General features: G+C 34.1%; 3 protein-coding genes across 7 annotated transcripts; 2 read left to right on the forward strand and 1 right to left on the reverse strand.

The window, feature by feature from the left end:
* Window positions 1-1467: 1467 nt before the first annotated feature.
* On the reverse strand, window positions 1468-9009 carry LOC131942844 (mannosylglucosyl-3-phosphoglycerate phosphatase-like). 4 transcript variants are annotated; one of them, XM_059302792.1, is made up of 14 exons: window positions 8994-9009; window positions 7587-7823; window positions 7212-7298; window positions 6635-6774; window positions 6422-6547; window positions 6078-6200; window positions 5547-5724; window positions 5051-5146; window positions 4556-4723; window positions 3832-4004; window positions 3166-3243; window positions 2460-2584; window positions 1897-2050; window positions 1468-1678 (listed from the first exon to the last, which is right to left on the reverse strand). In XM_059302792.1, exons 2-14 carry the CDS (start codon window positions 7744-7746, stop codon window positions 1580-1582), a joined length of 1707 nt encoding a protein of 568 aa, XP_059158775.1. In that variant the 5' UTR covers window positions 7747-7823; window positions 8994-9009; the 3' UTR covers window positions 1468-1579. The 4 variants fall into 4 exon arrangements, with proteins under 4 accessions (XP_059158775.1, XP_059158774.1, XP_059158773.1 ...); XM_059302791.1 differs by lacking the exon at window positions 8994-9009 and adding an exon at window positions 8922-8979; XM_059302790.1 differs by lacking the exon at window positions 8994-9009 and adding an exon at window positions 8642-8721.
* On the forward strand, window positions 8978-11562 carry LOC131942845 (large ribosomal subunit protein eL13). Its single transcript, XM_059302794.1, has 4 exons — window positions 8978-9101; window positions 10450-10703; window positions 11035-11208; window positions 11309-11562. Exons 2-4 carry the CDS (start codon window positions 10458-10460, stop codon window positions 11513-11515), a joined length of 627 nt encoding a protein of 208 aa, XP_059158777.1. The 5' UTR covers window positions 8978-9101; window positions 10450-10457; the 3' UTR covers window positions 11516-11562.
* A 3200-nt stretch (window positions 11563-14762) lies between these two features.
* On the forward strand, window positions 14763-24133 carry LOC131942841 (mpv17-like protein 2). Of its 2 annotated transcripts, XM_059302784.1 has the most exons (4): window positions 14763-14880; window positions 22500-22818; window positions 23183-23328; window positions 24025-24133. In XM_059302784.1, exons 2-4 carry the CDS (start codon window positions 22525-22527, stop codon window positions 24032-24034), a joined length of 450 nt encoding a protein of 149 aa, XP_059158767.1. In that variant the 5' UTR covers window positions 14763-14880; window positions 22500-22524; the 3' UTR covers window positions 24035-24133. The 2 variants fall into 2 exon arrangements, with proteins under 2 accessions (XP_059158767.1, XP_059158766.1); XM_059302783.1 differs by lacking the exon at window positions 24025-24133 and having other exon boundaries at window positions 23183-23681.
* Window positions 24134-24217: the final 84 nt, after the last annotated feature.

The raw sequence follows: 24217 nt of genomic DNA on the forward strand, positions 1-24217 counted from the left end.
ATACAAAGGGTAGAAAGACCCATCGTCCAAGCTCCCAGCGTCGGAATGTTACGTCATTGTTCGCCACCGCATCAGACAACTCCAGTTCATAGTATAACCACTCTACGTGGACGTCTCAACCAGCGTTGAGTTTGTTGCGTCATCACATTGACCAACGAAAGTTACGCCTACACCCGCCTAACGAGAATTTACATCAAAACTCGCCACAAACCACCCACCACAGAGGAACGCCAGCAATTACATAACACGTACACATACACTTACACTGCTCGCTGAGCCCGTTCAACCAGTTACACATTCTACTAAGATTAGCTCAAGGCCAGTACACGGCAACCTAGCCAGAACTGAGTTACACATGATTGAATTCACGCATTCCATAACATAGACATACATTATCAAGCAGAGACACCACAGACGTCTAGATACTTACACAAGAACTAGAACAATGACATTTTTTTATTCAGGAACACAGACACAAGATTTTATGTTTTTGTAAACTGTGCTGTCCCATTTTGTATTTGATTTACATGATTGATGTTAGGGATAGAATAGAGTAGTAAGATAGATAGTTGTTGATGTTTTAGATTAGTAGCAGACGCTGAAAAATATAATTTGTCAGCTACAGAAAGGGAGGGAGATATGTGATGACGCAAGATTACGTCAGACATGTTTAGCAGATATAGGTTAGCAGAAACAGACCATAGGCCTAGTTGGTTGGGTAGAGAGGCCAATGGGCGCACAGGGCTGACCGGTCACGTGGGACGGTCAGCTGACCACTGAAGCGTGGGGCAGTAGAGCGATAGGCCAGAAGTTGTTAGGTAGCGGTCAGAGACGGCCGAGGATGTAGATAGTGAGGAGATCATGATTAGCTAGCGAAGGTAGAAGGTGTAATATGTAGAATGTAGAGAACAGTTAGTGTTAGGATTGGTCATGGGAGTGCGTAGTAGTAGGTAGCATGTGGTATGAACAGTCAGTAGTAGAAGTAAATAGTACAGTGTAGATCAGTTAGGTAGAAACTTGAACATATATATCATTTTAATAAAGAACAATTATAGTTGAACTTGAACTGTGTGTTATTGGATTCATTCGTTCCCGCCTTCGTAAAAATCCCCACCCTCACAATTATAAAAGACAAATGAAAAAGCATCTACCAAATTGATTCAGTTGGTCTAGTGTATAATATCAGAATGTTTTTGTAGATTTAAAACAACCTGGGTAAAATCTCTTTGTTTTTTGGTTCACTCAAGCTGCAAATTGATCTGGCCTGGTCCCACAAACATTATATCTATAACTATATTTCATGACAAGTTTCAATGCCTCAAAATACAGAATATACAGATTACAGAACTTAGCACATATTTACATTTGATATTTAGGGCAATTATAGGATAAAATAGAAAAATACAAGATACATATTCCATTTTTAAAATGTTTAAAAAAAATGTTTAACATGAGAGCAAGAACCATTCTGGAACTTAAAAGAAGGGACAATTGAGCTAAATTTAACTGAAACTCATCTGAAGAGGACCTTGAGGTAAATCTCACTTGAGCTCATCTGAAGTGAACCTTGAGCTAAGTCTCACTGGAGCTCATCAGAAGAGGACCTTGACTCCTCTGAGAGTGTGCTTAAGTTGCGTATCATCCCGCTCGGCATTAGTGACAGCATAACTCTGCGTTTCTAGAATTTTTACAGTAAGAAAATAAGATTTTTAATTCTTCTTTTTAAAACTATGTTTAATATTAAATAATTTTTTAATGAAATAAATAAAATTAAAAATATAAATCACTGCAGTAATTTAGCATAACAGGGTTAACATAACATTTTTAACTAATCCAATCTCATAGTCTACCAACATTCCAAACCAGAAAAACCTGGCTACTTAAACAAGCACTAACCTCCTCAGTAAGTATATATATGCGGCCTTCTACTCGGGGTGACAAGAAATTCTGTTCATTCTCTAGCCCGTGTATACTCTCTTGGCGGATCAGCTTCCTTGGTTTGGTGGAGCATTCTATATCAACACTCATTTGTTTTACCATCTCTTCTCGTCTAAAATACAAATCACAAGAAATATTTTTTGAATAAGTTGTTTGATTAAGTGGAACATTATATATCAATTGAATAATTGTCTGATTTGCTGGAACATTATATATCTACACTTGGTTTATTAGTTATTTAAAACTAAATAAAAAGTCAAAATAAACATTTGAATACTCATGTGCCTAAATAAAAAGTCACTAGTAAATTATTTGTTTTAGTTTGATGAAACATTTTATATCTTTACTTTTTTGTCCTCCATCCTAAATAAAAAATCACAAAAAACAGAACAGAAACTATAATTTTAAAACATTATGTTTACAAACGTAAATAAACCAAATCAGACTATAACAAAACAAAACTTTGGCGAGTAGGACGTGGTTTGCTAAATATAGTTAGTACAAATGTTGATGTAGCTCACCTTTTCAAGGCAACAAGACTTTGTCTGTGCCCTGATGGACATTCCATCTCTCCCAAAAAGATTCTGACAGCATTGAAGTGATTTTGTACCATCGTGGATAAGGAGGGACACTGTTCTGAAGTGATCTGTGAATCAGAAAACAACAACAAAATAAGCTGACTTTTACAACATGCTCTTAGCATAAAAAAGTGCTGATTCTAGCCGGAAGAAGATGTGCATAGCGTTACAATGACCTGTTTTCTCTTATTATCAAAATATTTGTTATTCAAGCCTATGGGTTGCCTTGATAAGACAGAGTATAGCTCGGAAAACACTTAAGTAGTAGATTTAAATAGGCTATTAAACTAAATAATAAAAATATTATTTTATACTAAACATATAGACTACAACTCTTTACTGCTTGAACAAATTTACAGATATTTTGTCAGAAGAATAAAGCTAAAAAGGAAAATTGATCCCATTGTGCAGCTATAAAAGAATAATTTCATTTATTTGAGCTATTAATAGTATTTAATTTGGGCCAATTGCGCATCTAGTAAGGTCATTGCATTTGGCATCTTTTTTCAGACAGACTAGCACTGGGGGGAAGAAGCTTCTTCCAAGTAGTCACTATGTAAAAAAAAAATATCAAGTCTAGATAACCAATTAATAGTTGGGTAATCTTTTTTTTACCATAAAAAAGTAATTCAAAATTGATCAGTCTTACCAACACTTCACAATCTTTTAAAACATCGAACCCATCTTTTCCTTGAGCTACATATTCTTTGGTAGCAAGACGATACTCCTATATATAAAAATGAGTTGAAGTATTATTAAACACTCCTTAAATATTCATATTAAATAGTTTAAAGCTTAACAAGAATGTTTAAAACAAGTCGTTGTGTGGTAACATTGCATTTTTAACCCTCCAATATAGAGTCCTTAGGAAGTCTCTGCTCTTGTAAGTACCTAAATCAGATTAGTGAAAGTCAAGGTAGCTTGGTTTAATGCTGGTCAAACTAATACCTTTATAGGCAAGGGTGAAACAAACATGCTCTTTTTCATCTGCCCTACAGGCCAACAGGCATAGCCTAGCGCTGGAGAGCTAGACTGCTAACCCGATAGTTTCGAGTTCAAATCCGGGTTCAACTTAGTGGAATATCCCTGATTCAACCCAACTCTGATGGGTACTTAACTTACGTAAGGGATAGTAAAGGCAGCTGGGCATAGTGTTGACCACATAATCCCTTTAAATGCCAAGGTCAAGAAACATATGAACTCTACTTCATCTGCCCAATGGATCATTAGGTCTAAAGAGGAATCTTTACTTTTACAAACCAACAGAGTTTGAAAGAGTTGTTATGATGACCCAAGCAAGGAACCAACCACTCACCTTGTCTGGATCAATGTACTCATCCTGCACCTTGACCAGCTCCTTCCCTATCCTCTGGCCCGCAGGACGGGTGGGGTCAAACCCAAAACATAGCCCCGCCACCTGAGGGAACCTGCCCTCTTTGACTGGGTACTTGCTGACACTGTTTTCTAAAGCTTCAATCAGTTGAAGGCCTTCAAATCAAACAAAAAAACATGAATAAAAATTACTAAACTCCTAATTAAAATATTTCAAGTATTTTGCAAAGATGTATCTAACATTTTTAAAATAATCATATCAAGTTGTTGACCTATGTTAACTTTCTTCTAAAACAAAAGTAACGAGCATCACAGTCTACAAACAGGGAGATAAAAAAACAGTATTACAAAAATGTAAAAACAAAATCTGTGAGTTTTGCTTCAAACATATTTTTTAAACTCAGGGCACTGAACATTTTTCAGGGCTAAAAAGCATATTGATTGACATTTTTAAAAAAATTACCCTTTAGTTCTTAGTTTTCCTGACTGAGTGCTAGCCTTGTTTCATTTGTCAATGTACTTATACATAATACAATAAGCAACAATCAAATTTAAAACTTTTATTTACTAAATGTAGCTTAAAACTTTTTATTTACTAAATGTAGCTATGACAATGATACCTAAAACTTTTCTAATAAATGGAGCTAGCTTTGACAATCTAACTTTTTTACTAAATGTAACTCAAAAATAAAAAACCTGTGAAATACCTGTAACTTTAATCACAACTAACGCATCGACCAGGGGGAGAATGGTCAGCAGATCTCTCAGCTTAAAGTCTCCTTTAGGGTGAATACGATCAGAGCGGAAAGTGCCAGAATTTAACAGGGCACAATCTGCTTTTGTGGCTGTCAGTATGATGTCTGTGATAAAGTTACCTGGGTACAAAAACATGCAGCGCAGATTTTAACAATGTTCAATACATGTTAATTATGGTACAATATCTACAAAATATAAATCCAAAATATATGAAGATAACTGTTATCATACAATATTACAACTTAAATGTTGTACTGTTCCTACAATGTACTAACATATATGTTATCAAATATATGTACATAAATATACAATATTTAATTTATCTCCATACATTTAGATAAATAATTGCTACATAAACATATAAAAAAAAACCTTTGTAAATGCTATTATAAAATATGCCTACATAAATATTATCAAATTACCTCATTTACACTATCTCTACCTACCTAAGTTAGTCTCTTGAGTTCTGACTGATGAAAATCTTCCATCCATTTCTACATTCATACAACCCAGGTAAGTATCCATCTTATCATCAATGCTACCTGAAAGATTAAATAAACAACTTGATATCGCTGTACATAAAAAACTAAATTAGCCTACTGTTTTAGATCAGACAGTCCATGGGACAGATGAAGTAGGGTTAATCCAGCTGTAATGGGTACCTGACTCATGTTGGGGAAAGTTAAAGTGACCAACAAATCATATGCTGAGGTCAGAGAATGATAAGTGCTTGAAAACAACAGTTTTTTTTTTCAAAACTTTTAATATAAAAAAGTTCTGATGGTTAAAGGAGAGAGTTATTTTTCATTTAAAGAGAAACAGATTCCCAGCCACTGATCCAAACTCATACATTAATGTTATCATTGACACGAAATGAAGAGACTACTTCTCACTGACATTGTCTTGTTCAACATTTAGCATAAGAGAGAGATTACAACTCACTGAGATTAGCTTGAACTACTTTCAGCATCTCAGGGTCCTCTGGTACACTAGAGTCCAGGTCCACCTTCTCAACATTCACATCCCAGCCGCTATTGCTGTTGTTGTTGCTCTGTGTGAGGGTTAGCTTGCACATGTTGCGGAAATCTGTACCACTTTTTATAACATATTTGCCTTTCACCTAGAAATAAGAACAGATTTAATTAAATTACTTATTTACATCAACAAAATAATTTTTGTAACAACATAAATAAAAATAATTTATTTAATTTCTACATTTTACTAAAAAAATCATTAAAACAGAAATGTGTTTTATTTGAATTGTTTTTTTTTTCAAACAATTTCAATTGTGACAATTTAAACAAAAAACTTACTTGATGATTTCAGTAAAAATCATTTAATACACAAGTTTTAAATTCTGTTTATTAAAACCGATAACTTCAGCAAAAAGAAATCTAATTAGCTTTGTAACTTTTATTTAAACTATTTGTACCACACACTTGAAATGAAAATTTTACAAAAATGCAATCTTACATTGATGATTTCATAATCATGATCATGGCCACCTAGAATAATATCAATACCAGGCACACACTCAGCAAGACGCACATCATTGGGAACACGCATGTGAGTTAGTGCTATTACAAGTTGGGCACCCTGAAAAAGTTAAACACTCATTTATCAAGAAATCCAATTCAATCTTAATTCTTAAAATAATGAAATTTTTTTTATTTGTTTCTTTATCTTATTTAACCAATTGCTTGTTTAATTCTTAAAATGATGAAACTTTAAAAAAAAATGTCATTCTCTATTTTATCCGTATTTTGTATAGTCAAGATTTGATAAACTATACATAATGGATTTAAATCCTCACATACCAGCTGTCTGACAATATCAGACAAATGAACTCCAGCCTCTACAAAATCAATAAAAGTCACGTCATCAGGATCTAATGTTGATAGAGTGTCTATCCATTCTTCTTCTACCAGACCAATGATGCCAATCTTTAAAAAATTAAACAAAGGGGTGATTTTTAAGCTGAGAAACATCCTCAGTACACATTGCCTAATTACAATTTTTAATCTACTCACTTTGATCCCAGCATGCTCTAGCATCACATAGGTTTCCCCACGGGCAAGTGGCTCATTATTTACCATATCTTTCACATTACTCAACAGCCATGGAAACTTGCACTGCTCTGCAAAACTTTTCAAATGGTCTACACCGAAATCTAACAGAGGAAAAAACAAGATCGCAGGTAAATATTTTCATTCAGTATAAATTTTTTTTAAATGTAACCATTGATGGGAAATGTTTATATAAACTACACAAAAACCTAATAAGAGATAAAACAAGATTACATTTTTATTATTTCATTTAGCCTGTAATAATGTAAACATTGATAATTTCCCGGGTGAACTTAAATGTGAACATTCAAAATTTTGAATTCTCCAGGTGATGAAAATGTTTTATATTTTATTGTGTTCATATGAAAAGCCCAAACTGTAAAATCCGTGCTTAACCTTAGATTAATATTAATAGAGTATTTTTTTTCTTTTGCAGCATCAGTATAAAGTAAAATGTAAAAGACATATGATACAAAAATGAATAGCTTCTTTTTTAATGAATAAATTATTCTTGGTTCCAAGATGTGGTTAAACTACCTACCAAAATCATGGTTGCCATAGACAGCTGCAGCGACACCTAGTTCATTGAGAATTGGGATCATCTGTTCACCTTTCAAAAATATACTCACTGAAAAAAAAAAGGTCCTAATGAAGGTCTATACTGCAGATTCAAAGGGGTCATCCAATTATGACTCCCCCAAAAATAAATTAAATGGACGAAGCAAATACTGTAAGGTTAAATGTAACCTGTGGACGTCCACATAAACACCCCACCACACACAAAAGTTAGCTTACCTCCTCCTCCTCCCCCCCCCCCATTGTTAATGGCTGACCCAAAAAAAAATAATATTTAACTACTTTCCGGAATAAGCTAAAAGTAGCTCTTAACTGATAAACATTCATCAAAATTACTTACTTAATGATGGATTAAGAGCATCCCCACTAAAAAGAACAAGGGGATCTAATTTTTTCTGACTTTTTATATAAGTGTGCATGCGTGCTGCACCACCTCTCGGCTCATCTTTTTGTCCCTCAATATTATATACATCATTGAAGTGAAGAATAGTTAATGCCATGGTTTGTGATTTCTTTTAAAGCACTGTATTGCTGTATCCAGTAATAATTTATTGAGTCGCCATTTGTATAGATGGATCTGAAATTTTAAGATGAAAGTAAAAATGCTTTTAATTCAATAGAAGAAACAGTGACAAAATACATTTTAAAATTTTTAACTGTATAATTTGCCTGTAGAAATTAAAGTTGTAGTTATTAAAAAATGAATTATATTGTGTGTGAAATAAGGACAAGACAATGGCTGGGTCACCCCTTGCGACTCTCTAAACACATTCAATTAGATGCCACTGAGATGAGATATTTATGGTGCTGTGGGAAGCAAATAGTCTGTGAGGGTTGCATGCAGCTTGTATGTTGGACAGCCTTGGTTTAAACTTGAATTGTAACAAACACTGGCATTGGTGTGATAGAGCAATAGTGCCAATGCCAATAGAGCTCTATTGACATTGTTACAATAAAACTTAGAATAAAAGAATTAAACCATGCAGATATAGTATCTAGGCCTAATAAATATAAAATTAACTTAATAGGCCTACTATTTAATAATTATGAGCCTATAGACTATAGATCTAGATCTAGTACTTACACGTACTATTTTACATTATAATATGATTATTTTACAAATTACAAGGCATATAGCTTATAGCATGATTAGGTCTCTACTCTCTAGACTCTCTAGAGTCTAGAGAGTGACACTAAAAAGTGACTAAATCTAGTGACTAGACAGAGTCTAGCAAGGCCTATTAATATTAATTAATTACTAATAATTAGGCCTAGGCCCTATAGTTACAATATAGTTATAGGATAATAGTATTAATAGTCATATAGCCAATGCAATAGGCCTATATAATTTTTATTTGGAGGCTAATTCTAACTAATAGAACTAATTAGGCTTACTAGTAGTAAAATAATAGTTTAGCCTGCTAGGCCTAAGTTAAGTGTTATAAATAATATAGAAGGCGATCTTTAACTTAGTACTTAGATTAGATATAGAAATCTAGAATCTAGTTGTACTGTAAGGGAGATAATTAAAAATGGTACGGTAGTGTAGACTGTAGAATTTTTTATTTAAAAAATTAAGATTTAATATTATGTAATTCGACCAGTATTATAGAAAATCTTCAAATTATGTAATTAGTTTTTTTTTTAACAACATAGGTTTAAAAAATTACATTACTAATAAATTACGAAGATCTGAGTTTAACTAGATCTCGGCCCAATAGAACATTTTAAAGTTTTTGTTACTTACGGAACTTGAAGAAAACGGAACTAGGATTGCTAAAGTTCTCTGCTCCTGGTAGATTGCGCACGTCGATTCTATATTAGTCCTTTCTTCCGGTTTCTAAATTGTAAAGAGGTTGGTCTTTGGTTTCACTGTTTATATACATTTATATATCCATAATATCTGTATTTAAAATTTGCAATCATGTTGCTCCAATTACATTTTTAAAATACCTTAATTATTTAGAACCTTTAAAATGTATTATTTACTTATCATGAGCGTATAAAAAAGAATTCAAGCTTACTAGACCTTAGGCATAGATATGCTACGAGATGTTTACCTGATCCAACTCTCCCCTTTCCTGTTAACATAATCTAGTAAAGTTTTAGCAATGTCTTGACATGTAGCTTGATTTTATAGTATAATTTTGCAAGTTGATAGAAGAGCATTATCTTTTGGTCTATCTTTTTTTTACTTAGCTAACTTAGGAATTTTTTGACCTGTGGGGGGGGGGGGATGTATCAGATAATCTGGATGATTAACCAACACCCCATTTTAAAGAGATTATATTATTGTGGCCTTATTGGACAATAGTGAATAGACCTAGTTATTATCGTGCACTTGTTAGGGGAAAAGGGACTGTTAGAAACAACTGGTGTAGTTGTATCTTATTCTTACTAACAGTCCCTTTTTCCTAACAAACACACTGTAATAACTAGGTTTTTAAGCTTAAATATCATCAGCACAGCCAGATTTTTTTTACTGAATTACATACACTCACCACAATCACCATGCAAATTCTTAGTCCCTAGTGGCAAAAGATAGTAGGTACATCCTTACTTTAGTGTCTGAGATATCCGGTACTGTTTGTTCAGTTTCGTGAACTAGAGTTATGGTAAACCATGTAATAGGCCTAGTAGATTTAAATTAGTAGAATTAATAATTAATAAGTTTAAAATATATAATAGGCCTCCTACAGTCAAATGTATTATATATTGATTTGTTTAGGTCTGATGTTTTTAGCTTGCATAGGTTTTGCGACAATCACTAAATTAGATCTAGCTGCTAGTCAAGTACAAATAATTACAAAAATAGTAAAAATGACTGGAACCAGGGTTTCGTACACTATTTTGAAAATGTAACCACATCATTATTTGTGCTTACAGCTGAAACTTTTTTCTATTAAAAATTAACAGTATCCACACAGCAAGACACGTGGGGGAAGGTCACAGCAGTTCAGTCTAATATGCATAGCTTGAACTGTACCATATCCGTTGAACTTGTCTCTCTTCTTTCTTTCTTCCCCCCCCCCCCCCCCCCCCCCCCCAAACAGCACCAACTACGGTATTTGGGGTCAGTGACTGTAGTTACAAGGAGGGTGGGTTAGTCAAGCCCTAACTGTCAACTTTTGAAAATATTTCAAAAACAGTCCTTCATAAGACAATTTAATATATCATAGGTGTGTTTTTTTTTTTTTTTGCAGCCTTAACCATGGCTCCCAAAAGAAATAATATAGTTCCCAATGGCCATTTCCATAAGGATTGGCAGCGTATGGTAAAAACATGGTTCAACCAGCCCATGAGAAAGACACGTAGAAGGGCTGCTCGTGCTAAGAAAGCTGCAGCCATTGCCCCAAGGCCAGTTGCAGGGCTTTTGAGGCCTGTTGTTCGTTGTCCTACTTTCAAGTACAACTCAAAGTTGCGCCTGGGTCGTGGATTTACACTTGATGAGCTTAAGGTAAATTATTTTCCTTTTGGTGGCTGCTTTGCCTCTTATGCTTGAAGATGGTTTTATTACTTTCTTTTAGAAATGTCCGACAATATAAGCTAAATTATGAGCATCGACTGCTCTAGTGATACTTTGGGCTAGAATCTATTCTTTCTATTTGTCATTTTTCTAAATTTCAGTGTATTTTGTGCATTTTTTTTTTCTATTAAATGGTACTGGGTATTTTGCTTTTGTAAGTATGGTGATAGAAATGTGCTTGTTTCACTTGGCAGAATGGGAAGTGTAACTTTTTTTTATGCCTGTATGAATATTTTATGCATAATGACCTCTTATTCTACAGGCTGCAGGTATCAACAAAAAGGCTGCTCGCACCATTGGCATTTCAGTAGATTATCGCAGAAAGAATCTTTCTATTGAGTCACAACAGCAGAATGTGCAGAGGCTTAAAGAGTACAAGACCAAGTTGGTTGTCTTCCCATGCAAAGAGGGCAAACCACGAAAGGGTGATGCCTCTGTAAGTAAAAATATCTCACATAAAATTTTCTGTACTTTAAAAAAAAAAGTTTCACAAAAATTCACAGCTTATTATTCACTGTTAAATATTTCTCTTGCAGCCTGAAGAATTGAAGGTAGCTAAGCAGCTTGCAAATAATGTGGTCCTGCCAATTCCCAAAACATTCAAGCCTGAGAAGGCTCGTGTACCTTCAGCTGATGAGCGCAAACACAATGCTTTCATTGCTCTACGTCAAGCTAGAATCACAGCTAAGCTGCATGGATTACGAGAAAAGAAGAAGAAAGAGGCAGAGGACAAGGACAAATAAACAATTTTTGAAATTATTCACTTGTAATAAATTGTCTGGGAACCAGATTTTGCATTTTTTGTTTTATATTTAGCTTTGTTTCCTTGTCATTGGTTTCATGTATTTAAGTTGTGGAATTATTGTCAGTTATTACAGTGCTGTTTAGAAATTCTTCAGCTCCTGGTCCACTGCTAATCAATGAAAAGTACTGCTGGTGTTTTAGTTTTATTAGGTCAACTGCTATATTATGACACCATTACTGAATATGAATTTGACCTGGTTAGCAATTTCAGTGTGTAGTCTCATTACTAGCACTAGCAGGCCTTTAATGCAAAGAAATAAGGTAATCCGTTTCAGACAGCTGAATACTCTTTTTGTCCCAATTCAGCATGGTTGCACCAAGAGTAGGTTTTCAAGTCATCTTTTAATGAATTATTCTTTTTTTTTTTTAAATAAGTAAATAATAGTCAAAATGCATCTCTGGATGCTTTTAGTATCATCTGGGCAATTATAATTGCATGTATTCTGTTTGGATCCAAATCTCTAAACTAAGAATTACCTTAAGAAAATTATTGCCAAAAACTTAATGACTAATAGTTCTTGGCCGTCTAGTCTCTCAGTGGATCTAGCCAAGCACCACCACTATCGAGAATTAGTTTTAAAATTGTGAAGGGCTGGCGCTTAAAGCTATACCGACAGCATTAAAAGGCAACAATGAGCAGGCGAATTCTTTAATTGTGGTATAGCATAAGTGTTTATCGACAGGAATAGGGGTTTAAAAATTGGCCGGTCTTATTTAAGACTGATAACTACTATTCTGAACAAAAAATATAGTCCACTCTAGCAAGCTGATGACTATAATGATTTGTACAGGTTGAAGACTTTCTTTGTAGCTACAATTCATTTTCTAAATTTCAAATGTGCGGGATTGAGAAGAAACATGTTTGATGTTAGCCGCAATTGTTTAAAAGACAGGCGGGGGTACGGATGACACCATGGCAAAATATATAGAAACGAGCTGACCCGTGACGGGCGCCATCTAGTTGTTTTATTTTCTGCTTATCAGCAATTCCTAATTTTTGGATTATACACTCCGCCCAGTGAAAGCAGCCGTTTACAGGCAAAGAAAAGATCAATCAGAAATGGTTACCTCCCCTTCATTTCAAATCTGCCCCTAATAGCCGGCTCTACGAGTGTAAAAATTCGGGGTGAAACACAGCTAACCTGACAGGTGGGGACGAGGGTGGTGGCTAAGCTGCGCGGTGTTTTCTATGGTCTCCATGAAGAGAATTATATATATATACGAGTCGACGCGCGGCATATCATATGCCGCTATTTTGTTTTTTTTATTTTCTACTTTTCAGTAATTCATAATTTGTGAATCGACAGTGCCAATGCTGCCACTGAAAATATTTGCTTTAAAACACTATCAGTAGGTCGTTAAGAACGATACTACCCCCACCCTCCTTTCCCCCTACACTCCCCCCCCCCCCCTCTTGAAAGCAGCCTCCTCTTAGTTACCTCCCCTAAGTTTAAATTAGTTTCAAACTAAATTATCTGCCCCTAGTAGCCGTCACTAAACCCGGCTCTACGAATGTAAACATTTAGCGTGAACCTCAGCTCACCAGACCATGTAGGGGTGGTAGGGAGCGCGCTTACAGCTTGTTTTCTAGCGTCTTACAGATGAGAATTATATATAGAGATAGATAGATATGCTTTTTGACAGTTCCATTAATGATGAATTACAGAGAAAATCAGCCTAAATTTAAATTTTGACTAAAATTGTACAAAGGAAAAAAGGTTTGGTTGAGTACTTTGAATAACTGATAAGTCAATCAATGACCGGGGAGGGGTGACATCATCATCTAATAGTTAATTATGAAAACGATGTTTTTCCACATGACATATTTAATAGGTGTATTAATATAATGTGCGCGCAAATTGACACCATTAGGCAACTTTATAGGCCTATGTAGAACATTTAATATATAATAGGCCTCCTACAGTCAAATGTATTAATTTGTTTAGGTCTGATGTTTTTAGCTTGGGGGGGGGGGGTGACACACAACCTGCGACGCCTTTGTTAAAAGACAACAACAACCATCATAGCCAGTAGAGTCACAAAGCAGGTGTATGGCAGAGTTTCTTTCACTTTCTTTCATTGTTCACGGAGGGGGGGGGGGGCAGAGTTTCTTCCAGGCATCTCTTTGGGGGGGCGAAGCCCCCCCGAAAATTTTTTACCGCCCCCCCCCCCCCGAACGAAATGAAATTTTTATATTTTATATAGAAATATATACTTTTAACAGTGTCCGCCCCCCCCCCGAAGAAAGTCTACCGCCCCCCCCGAAAATTTCAAGTGCCCCCCACGGAGAAAAAAGTCTGGAAGAAACACTGGGGGGGGGGGGGTGATACCCGACCTGCGACGCCTTTGTTAAAAGACAACATAAACCATCATAGCCACTAAGCCAGTAGGGTCATAAAGCAGGTGGATGGCAGGGTTTCTTTCACTTTCTTTCATTGTTCATGGGGGGGGGGGGGCGGACATTGGTTTAAATATATATTTTCTATACAAATTATATAAATCTTTCTATTTCGTTCGGGGGGTGAAACCAAATTGCCTTTTTAGTAACCTACATCATGCACGCATAATTAGTATATTATTAGTCAATATAAGGATGGGCATATAGACCTACACTGAAAATATTAAAAAGTTCTATAGTTCTATTAGTACAACTTATTGTAACAAAAATGAAAAAAATGTATTTAATTTTTTTATAGGCCTGCATCAGAGTTTCTTCCAGGCATCTCTTCGGGGGGCTTCCCCCCCCCCCCCCCCGAAAAATTCTACCCCCCCCCCCCCCCGAACGAAATGAAATTTATAAAATTTATATAGAAAATATATACTTTTAACAGTGTCCGCCCCCCCCCCCCCCCTGAAGGAAGTCTACCGCCCCACCCCCGAAAATTTCTATATAAATTATATACATTTCGTTCGGGGGGGGGGGGTAAAAATTGTTCGGGGGGGATACTAACTACGTCCATAACAACGTAAATTTTTAATCTTTATTATTCGTCTATTTGTAGTTATCAACAAGTTACAATTTTTAGGTATTTTAAATTTAGGCCTATTATGTAATCTAATGATTCATCTATTTAAAATATATTAGGCCTACGCCTGTGCTGTTTCGTTTAGATTTTTATGTCACGTGGGCTGTAATGTTAAATTACCGAAAAACGACGTAACATTAGTAACAATTTGTTCCTTGGCGTAGACGTAAAAAAAAATAGATCCACGGCTTAGATTTGCAGTAAACATCATGCTTTGCAGCCTTTCAATGTCGTCAATGACGCAACATTCTTCTCATTAACTTAAGTAACTCAGAAAGGCAAGTGTCATAGATCACTGGTAGATTAAACTAGATTAAATAAGATTAAGATTTAGATCTAGAATCTAGATCTATCATCATAGACTAGAAATATAATTATAAAACTTGGGCTTGGGTAATCTATAACTTTTTAGTAATTTTAGGTAGCTTACGTAAAATCGTCCGCGACTAGATCTAGTAATGTGAAAGACAGGTGACACCTTAGTGACCTTAAATTAATATAAATTTTAATAATTATTTCACATTTTGAGGAGGATTTAGGTAATCTATCGTTTTAGCGTAATCAATTCGGTCGTCACTAGTAATGTAGGGATAAGGTAACTAATAAATATGGCTTAAATATGAATATATCTTTGCATATTCTACTAAAATACTAAAGATAATTGAATATTAAACCACATTTAAGGGTTAAATCAATAAAAATGTCATAAAATTAAGGTTTAACAACGATGTTCCAGATACTAAATTTGCTATTAAAAACAGCGGCCATCTTAAAAAAATATTATTTTGAGTCATTTCTCTTTAATTTCTATTTGTATGGAAAAGTATAGATGTTTGCTATAAAATACGATTGTCTTGTGTTTAAATATAAAGCATGTGTTTTTTTTTATTCTGCCCTTTAAAAAATTTAATTGAATGAAAATAAACATCAGTTCTAGAATTATTATTATGAGATGCAAGTTTTATACTTTAAGAAACTCCCTATTTTTATAAAGCTACCACTACATATCTAATGTTTATTTAAATTAAATATTAGTTTGAGTTGATTGTTATTGTTTGTGTTATTGTTTATTTGCTATTTTCATTTCATATTTTCATGCTTTTTCCCTTTAATTAGTGATTTAATCATATACGACGTCACGTTTTTTGACATCTCTTCACCTTAACCTCCCCCCCCCCCATTTTCGCCGTCACGAAATAGTCGTAATGTCGAAAATTACCTTTTTGCCCTGCCTGTTATTAATGTTAAGAAGTCAAGCCATAATTCGAACGAAAAAGAATTGTTTCAGCATTTTTGTATTAGGCCAAATACATAACGTTTCACCCCTCCCCTTTCCCGCGTAAAACGTCGTCTCTAAACCAGTTACTCCACTCCTTAAGTGTGTCGTGATGTCATTTATGGTAGATGTCAAGTCATAACCTCCAATACACATTTTGAACAACCTTTGTTGTCAAAATGTTGATACCAAATACCCAAAATGAGAAATATGGGGTTGTCCATAAACGATGTCACATATGCTATTCTAATGTGACGTCAATTTACGTAGGACTGCAATTCATGACCTATAATGAAAGGGTGATCGGGGTGGGGGGGGGGGGGTGAGTGACGTCAATTATGGAAGACTCCTATAAAGCTGTGCTCAATGAAAATGAGGAACATAAAGTGTTCGTTTTCATGCATACCTTTGCTCATAACGAATGATCATAACTATTGCAAGCCTGTTGTCCTAAGCGGTGTTAAACAACCTCAGCACACCATCCCCGCCAAAAAGGGCCTGCCACTAAATGCCTACCGACGAAAATAGGCCGCACTACATTGACTCGGAATGAAATAACTTCTGACAATAAGGCTCAAACCAACTAGCTCCTGGCAACGATATTCGACAAGAATCCGACAATTATTGGCTTGCAGGTAAAATTGGACAAAACAGCAAGTTTCGCGACATGGGGGCATAACTAATGTAAAAAGCCAGAGCTCAGTATAGGCTTGAGTTTAATATAGAAATAGTGTTAGCAGTGGACGGTGCATTAGGAATACGGCAGTCGGCTAAACGCCCGAGTCCGACGATGTCTGAACATCAAGTTTGTCTTTTATGAAGTGCGGAGCATCTTTAAGAGCTGAGCTGGGGGAGGGGTCCTTGTTGACACCACCACTAGCGCCGCTTATGTCCACATATCAATCACAAGTTTTGCGTGGAGCTTAATGGGCAGACGAAGTTTATAGGTGGGACCGGGAGCCTAAATGTATTTCCGGAGGCCGCTGTGTCACGGGCATTTTAGAGCCGAGCGTCTCAGAGCAGCAGGTTGCAGAAATTAAAAGCACGTGAATTTGTAGAGTAGAGGGAGCACCGCATACCACTGTGTAATAAATTAAACACTAATATAATTTACCGTACTAAAGTCATTTAGATCTATTCGTCAGACTAAACGTCGCTAAAGTCTCAACGCCATAGTGCCTGATTTGACTTTTTTTTAATTACGCGGTATCTCTTTCTTTAACATTAGCCTAATGACAAATGACGTCACGCGCGCCGCGAACTTGGTGACGTTGTGCTAAGTGGGGGATGAAACGGCGGGGTTGAGAAAAAAGACGTATTTCTTTTTTTTTTTAACAGACGAATAAGTGATAGATTCTAATTTTCCTACGAACTATAGGTTGATCTAGTTTTTTTTTTCTAGAGGGAGATACCACTATATAGTGGGTGTTTTTTGTTTTTGTAATAATGGATGGTGGGGATGGGTAAACATCGACTACTGAACAAATAAAAAACTGATGAAAGCAGAAGGCAAAGAAAAAAAACATGTGGTATTCAGATGTAACTAATTAAAATTTAAAACTATTTTTATAAACACAATAATCTTAATTCAGAAAAAGTGTAGGCATAAGACCAATATCTACAGACAAAATAAACAACTAGGCTTAAATGGATCACCCATAAACAGTGCCGGCGCCAGGTTATTTAGCGCCCTATGCAAAACTTAATAAAAGCGCCCCCCTCTTTTTTTATGCCCCCGTATTATCAGAGGCATAGCGACCCTTCCCGGCGCCCGGGGACAAGCTTACGATTTGCACCCCTCCCCCCTCAAACTTTCAATTTGTTTCTCCAACCCATTTTGGCGCCCCCCACTACGGACAGCGCCCTACGCGACAGCCTAATTCGCCTTATAGGTAGCGCCGGTCCTGTCCATAAATGACGTCATACTTTTCCCGATGAATTCCCTTTCCCCCAATCGTCACTAAAAGCAAGATGTTGATTTAATATCATTTCGCAGTTCTACTATACCCGAACGCATAATCACAATTTCTAACGAAAACGAATATATTCTTCATCAATTTTAAAAAAATATTTTACCCCGTCCCATATTTTGAGTCCAACGTCATTTAAGAAGAATATGGACGACATAATAATTGACAAGTTCATCCGTACAAAAGGGTTTAATAAATGATGGACCTCCCAAAAGTTTTTGATATCTTGGATGTACATACATACATAGCCTTAAAGATAAGAAGATGGCCCTCTGTCCTACTTTTATTAACAAGACAACTATGTATATTAAACAACAAAGTCAACACAATATACATACGAATAGACATTTATATAAAGGGAAACTACTCTAAATTTTATTTGGAAAGATGGCCGCTGTTTTTATCTACTAATATTTATCTCAAACACCTAGTTTAAAGTTAGTTTCATGTTATTTTTAATTGTTTTGGTCACTGATTGTTATTTTTAATCAATTATCTGTTATATTTTGTAAAATTTGACTTAAATATACTTATTTAAACAAATATATTTATCAGTTACCTCTCCCGCACATTACTACTGCAGCCGAATTGATTACGCTAAAACGATAGATTACCGAGGATTTAATAATTAATGTTTTGAAAAATACAAAAATGTTTCCTTGTTTCATTTATTTATGTACCTGTTTTCAAACAATTGAATTAAAACTTTTCAATATTAATTTTAATTTATTAAATGAAGACTAGCGATGTTTCCAACAGATGCAACCATGCTCATTTAACTATAGCAGCCATGTTGTTTAAGTTTTTCTTTGTTAACTTATAGCGCGAGATTCAGGGGAAGGCAACTCTATTTTACAAATGTCTGCTTTTTATATATATATAGGAAATCCTGCTCGCAAACACTGCTGTTTAAAGTTAATTTCTTGCCTATATTGATACATTTAGCTATTGATTTAGGTTTATTATTCATTTATCTATAATATTTGACACAAATATATTTATATCATTCTATTAAAGCCTTGACAATGAGGTAACTTTTTCGTACATTGCTAGCCGCGGGCGATTTTTACGTACCCAAAACGATAGATTACCAAAACTTGTTGCCTTTTGTTGTTAATCTAACTAAGGTCTAAATCAATGTATCGTTTTGTTTTAGGTGCTTAAAATTTAAAATTAAAATCAACCGTGGCTAGATATAGTTCTATCTAGATCTAGTAACTAGTAATGTGCGAAAAAGTTGCCGGTAGCCTCATTATTCATTAATTAATAATAATGACATTAAATTTTTATGACTCATTAGTCATTATTGTTAAGGCTGCAATAGAAGTATTTTATTTAAATCTAGATTAGTAGCCCTATATTATAGGCCCTATAATTGATAATATTGTGGTAAAACTCCACTTTAGCGTATTTTATTTCCCGCTTCACGTTCACCTCCAGTTTAGCGTATTTTATTATAACTGAAACACACTGAAGTTGCCTCTATGTTATTATAAAAATGTTAAGGCTTTAATAGAAGTAGATTTTATATTGTGATAAATTTGTGTCAAATATTAAAGATAACTGAATAATAAACCAAAATCAATGGCTATGAAGTATATGAATATATTTATTACTGAAAAGTTGTAATACAATTGTTTAAAAACAGGTATCTTAGAAACATTTTTATAATTTTCAAAACATAAATCCTCCAAAAAATGTGAAATAATTACTAAAATTTAAGGAGTCACCTTTTTTCACATTACTACTCTCTGCCGATTTTACATAACTAAAACGATAGATTACCAACAAAAATCAATGGCTAAATACTAAATTTATCAATATTTAGTCCAGAAATTAACTTTAAACAGCAGTGTTTGCAAGCATGATTTGCTGCCATCTGTAGGCCTAAGTTTTAAGTTTAAACTAAGTTAGAGTTGTTTCCCCTTAATCTCTAACTATAATTTTACCAAAACAACATGGCTGATAAAGGTCCAAATCTTTAAAAAATTCATAAAAAATGTATTTGTAAAATTGAATCACAATTTCTTTATAAAATAAGAACCACAAGTGGTTTATTTAACTCATTTTGCATAGTTTTGTGTGCAGGCAAGTGTTTATGTATTAAAATAAAGTTGATTTAGAGCATATTGTTTTCAAATTAAATTTTTTAAATGCAAAAAAATGAAAAAAAAATTAAAAGTAGTTGCGCTAGTTTATAGCTGAACATCAGTAGATTTATAACATGTAGTTGCTTTGTGTATTGGAAATTAATATGATATTAATTTAAAATTAATAAGAGACAGTGGTAAAAACAAAATTTGAAAAATCAGTCAAAACAGATCTCTGGGCAGGTTTTTGTATGAAAATTATCTCCCTTTGTTCTAGTGCTACATACCATTTTAACTAATTTAACTTAATAACTACTTAACTTAACAGCCTCTTAACAAATTCCTTAACAATTATGACATATAACAATGAGTATGAGGCAACTTTTTTTTTTTTTTTCACATTACTAGCTGTTGCCTCAGCAGATTTTATGCACCTATAACCGATAGATTACTTAAGATATTCATATTGAAGATAAGATTAAAAATTAAAGATTTGTAAAGAAGAAATCAGGTGGAATCTAGATTCTAGATCTATCTAAATTCATTAGATTAATGATGATTATTGATTAGTTAGTGCCTATAGAAGATTACATTCTTTTTTAATAGAACTAATAAGCCTATTATTTTACTAATTCTTATTAGTTAGTAGTAAGGAAAGGTAGGGTTAAAAGTCACAATGTGACAATTTTGTTTCTTATATAGATCTAGATCTATATAGATTTAAAAAATTCAAAATCAACTTTGAAAATTTGAATTTGACTTGCTTTAAGGTTGGTGAAGAACAAAATGTGTAACACCGCGTTTACACTTATGACATGTATACTAGACTTGACCTACTAAAGTGTATACTAAACATGTTACGTGTATATGGAACTTCTTCTGAGTTGCAGGGCACAAAACCACGCCCTGTTTTTGTTCTGGATCAAGTTTTTGTCTTCGCTCGCTGAGCGAAAACATAGGACATGTTCTGAATTTTCAGATGAGTGCGCATGCGTCCAAAGTAGTAAGCGCATCCTAGGTCTCAGCTGATTGCGAAATTAAATATAGATTCTGCTGATTTTGAGTTTTTTAGCACACGATTTCATAATTTATAACTTCTCTAGGCCCTACTAAAATTTACATTTTTATAATTACTTAGTATTTCTTTAATTAGTCTACATTCCAAACACGTTTTAATGAAATAATGTAGTGTCTAAGGCATGACAATTTTGCCTTAAAACCAGTTTAGGTATTAATTACGAAAATAATAATTAATTAAAAATATAATTTAACCAAATTTATCTCCAATTTTTCCTTGACCAATATTTTGTTTTAAGTGTATCAACATATTTTCAGTTTCCGTCTGACATAAATAAATCTTTAGGCCCACCCACCAGAATGTGCTAGTAGATCACACATAATCAACTAACTATAAAAACAGGCAGATAAAAAAGTCATAGGCTAATTATTTAGGTTTAAAATGGGACATAATTAACATAAAGAATTAAGTGGGGTGGGGGGATGTCATAGGCCCTACTCTAAAAACTAGATCTACTTTTATTCTTAATAATAGACTCAGTATAGTTATAACACGATCTCAATACGTTTAATGAACTTGGCAGATGCACGTTTTTGGAGAAATCTGGCCTTTCAGCTTTTTTGAGAAATCGGGCCTTTCAGCAAACAAATATTTAGCCCTGTTTATTGAAAGCTGTTTCTTAATGATATAGACAAGCAATTAGAGAAGCTGGGAAATGGCTACCATGCAGTTGGGGTGGGAAGGGGTGGTTGTACTGCGGGATGGGAGGGAGGGGTTATAACAGGTGGGTAATGTCTACAACCCGTGGTATTATACACAGCATTATATTTATTAAAACATTCTAGCTCCAGTAGCTGGCACTCCAGTAAAATTTATAAAATCTTGCATGTTCTCTAATTTTTTAGATAATTCATTGTTGAATCACAAGCACCGTAGCTACACCATTTTCCTTTTTAAAAAAATAAAGCTGTGTGCCCACTATCTACGGTTTTTTTTTACTTTGATTACTCTTTATTTTAATTGTCTGGGCCTATATAGCAGAAGCTCCATGTCAAAGGTCATGCTTGTTTTATAAATGTTCTATAACATGTTCTGTAAGTGTAAACACTAAAGTATATATGTTCTGTGGAGAAAATTGTTCCAGATAAAAATAACTTATGGCGGGCTTTGTGTTCTGGAAATGTATAGTATACATGGCATAAGTGTAAACGCGGTATAAGTAGATTCATTTCATTTTAACACCATGACCATGAGTTTACTTTCATGTAAGGATCTTATCATTAGTTTTTAATTTTAATTGAATTAATAAATTTTCATCTTTTGTCAGCTTGTCCCTGTGACTTTTAGCCACACCTTGCCTTACTGCTATATACTTCAACTAAACTACTAGATGAAGATGAATCATATGAACTCAATGTTCGCTTGATTTTACTCTCTGATGCAGCATGAGCACTGTCTTGTCAATTTTGCATAGTTCAGAAACGGTTGTTTATAAATTATTTTCTTTAGGTGTTTGATTACTTTTACAATAATAATTACACAGATTGCTCTTGTACTTGCCAAATTTGATGGCAAAATTACGTTTGCTCGTACGATCTCTGCAACAAGGGGGAAAATATCTGTTTTCAAAAGAATGTTTGCTATACACTAATACAGCATTAAGCTGTACGACTTCTGTTCTGGGAGATCTGATGCAACAGAATTATCAGCGTTTGAAAAATGATAATACAAGAACCTGGAGCCCTACAAGAACTTTGAAGATGGCCATAACTGGCTTAGTTTTTGGACCCACTGTTCATTATTGGTATATTTTTTTGAATAATAAATTTCCTGGCCGTAGCACAAAAGCTATAGTACAAAAGGTATGTCAACTGTGGTATATAGCTTCTATATTTACCTTTTAAGTTTGTTATGATCGAAGTGAACACATTTGTAGCTGTGTTTTTTAAATTAATATAAGTTACCCTGCCATTTCCAACCTGACAATCAATAAAATATCTGACTATGACTATAAAGTGATAGTGTGGTCAGTACTAGACCCAGTCTTTCCCTCATTCATAATCCACACATTGGACCTGTGAGATCAATGGCTGATCTATGTGAAGTTACGTTGGCTAATGAAAAAGTGAAATGATTGTATCATAGAATTTCAGAATTGTTTACTTAAAATACACATATATTTTGAAGGCCACTGTAATAGTTTTATTTACTATTGGTTTTTAATAGGTTCTTTTGGATCAGTTCATTTTCTCACCAGTGTGTGTAACCATTTTCCTGGTAACCGTTGGAATTTGTGAAGGTCGAAGTCTTGATCAGTTGAAAAATGATTTCAAAGACACAGGAACTCTCATGTTTTGTACAGACTTATTGCTGTGGGTACCTGCTCAAATTATCAACTTTTATTTCCTGTCACCGAAGTACCGTGTTTTGTATGATAACAGTGTATCTCTCGTGGCTGAAATGATTTATTCATATTTAAGATTTGATCATCGTTATGCAGAGGATAAATAAAAAAAATGATGGTTCCCTGATGTTTAGTATGATATTTTAAGCAGATTCTGAAAATTTTCTATTTTTATATTATCAGAATTATAGGATGAAGCGAATGCAATTATAAAAATTTTAAAGGACATTTACATATTTTGACTTGTGAATAATGCATTTATCCATTATATGTCATTAATAAAACTAGCCTTCATACTACTGTCTTTTAGTTGTGTACTTCTTTCAACATTTGTAAATTTAATTTTTAAATTGTTTTATTTTTTTTTATTACAATATATTTTATACTGCTATTTCATGCATAAAAAGTTGTTCATTTTTTGTTATATTATGTGATTAACATTATTGGTTTGAATATTGGATTTTAATAACAGTTGTTATAGTTCCTGTTTGTCAATTTTTTCTAGTAGTTTTTGAGCTTATTTTGCCAAACATTTTATTTTTCAATACAGGTTGATTTGTTAGAATTGTGTTGAATGCTTTAACAACTGCTAGCTTTGCAGCTGAATATGTTGGACAAATGATGATGAAAGGTCAATTTAAAAATTCTTTTGTTTATTTTACAGCAACAAGTAATTCAAGCTCTACATCTGTTTGAATAAAGGCAGGCAAGTTGATGGGAAAAAAAGTTGTATTATGGAGAAAAAGTATCCAGAAGAATCAGTTTTTATGAGCTTAGCAAAGATTTTACACCTAATGCAGGATTTTAATTTTACGACAAGATTGCTTCAAGTATTTAGTTTATTGATTGGCATAATT

The sequence above is a fragment of the Physella acuta genome, unplaced genomic scaffold (genome assembly GCF_028476545.2).
Source record: "Physella acuta isolate Inbredline_101_S28 unplaced genomic scaffold, ASM2847654v3 ptg000429l, whole genome shotgun sequence".
Classification (NCBI taxonomy): domain Eukaryota; kingdom Metazoa; phylum Mollusca; class Gastropoda; family Physidae; genus Physella; species Physella acuta.

Excerpts from the sequence above, each read along its gene's own strand:
- LOC131942841 (XM_059302783.1), top strand. The coding sequence starts at position 22,525 with ATGGCAAAATTACGTTTGCTCGTACGATCTCTGCAACAAGGGGGAAAA. Across the intron at positions 22,819-23,182 it reads CAAAAGCTATAGTACAAAAG|GTTCTTTTGGATCAGTTCAT; the intron begins GTATGTCAACTG and ends GGTTTTTAATAG.
- LOC131942844 (XM_059302792.1), bottom strand. The coding sequence starts at position 7,746 with ATGGCATTAACTATTCTTCACTTCAATGATGTATATAATATTGAGGGA. Across the intron at positions 6,201-6,421 it reads CTGATATTGTCAGACAGCTG|GGTGCCCAACTTGTAATAGC; the intron begins GTATGTGAGGAT and ends TAACTTTTTCAG. Across the intron at positions 5,147-5,546 it reads AGTAGTTCAAGCTAATCTCA|GTAGCATTGATGATAAGATG; the intron begins GTGAGTTGTAAT and ends TTAATCTTTCAG.
- LOC131942845 (XM_059302794.1), top strand. The coding sequence starts at position 10,458 with ATGGCTCCCAAAAGAAATAATATAGTTCCCAATGGCCATTTCCATAAG. Across the intron at positions 10,704-11,034 it reads TTACACTTGATGAGCTTAAG|GCTGCAGGTATCAACAAAAA; the intron begins GTAAATTATTTT and ends CTTATTCTACAG. Across the intron at positions 11,209-11,308 it reads CACGAAAGGGTGATGCCTCT|CCTGAAGAATTGAAGGTAGC; the intron begins GTAAGTAAAAAT and ends TTTCTCTTGCAG.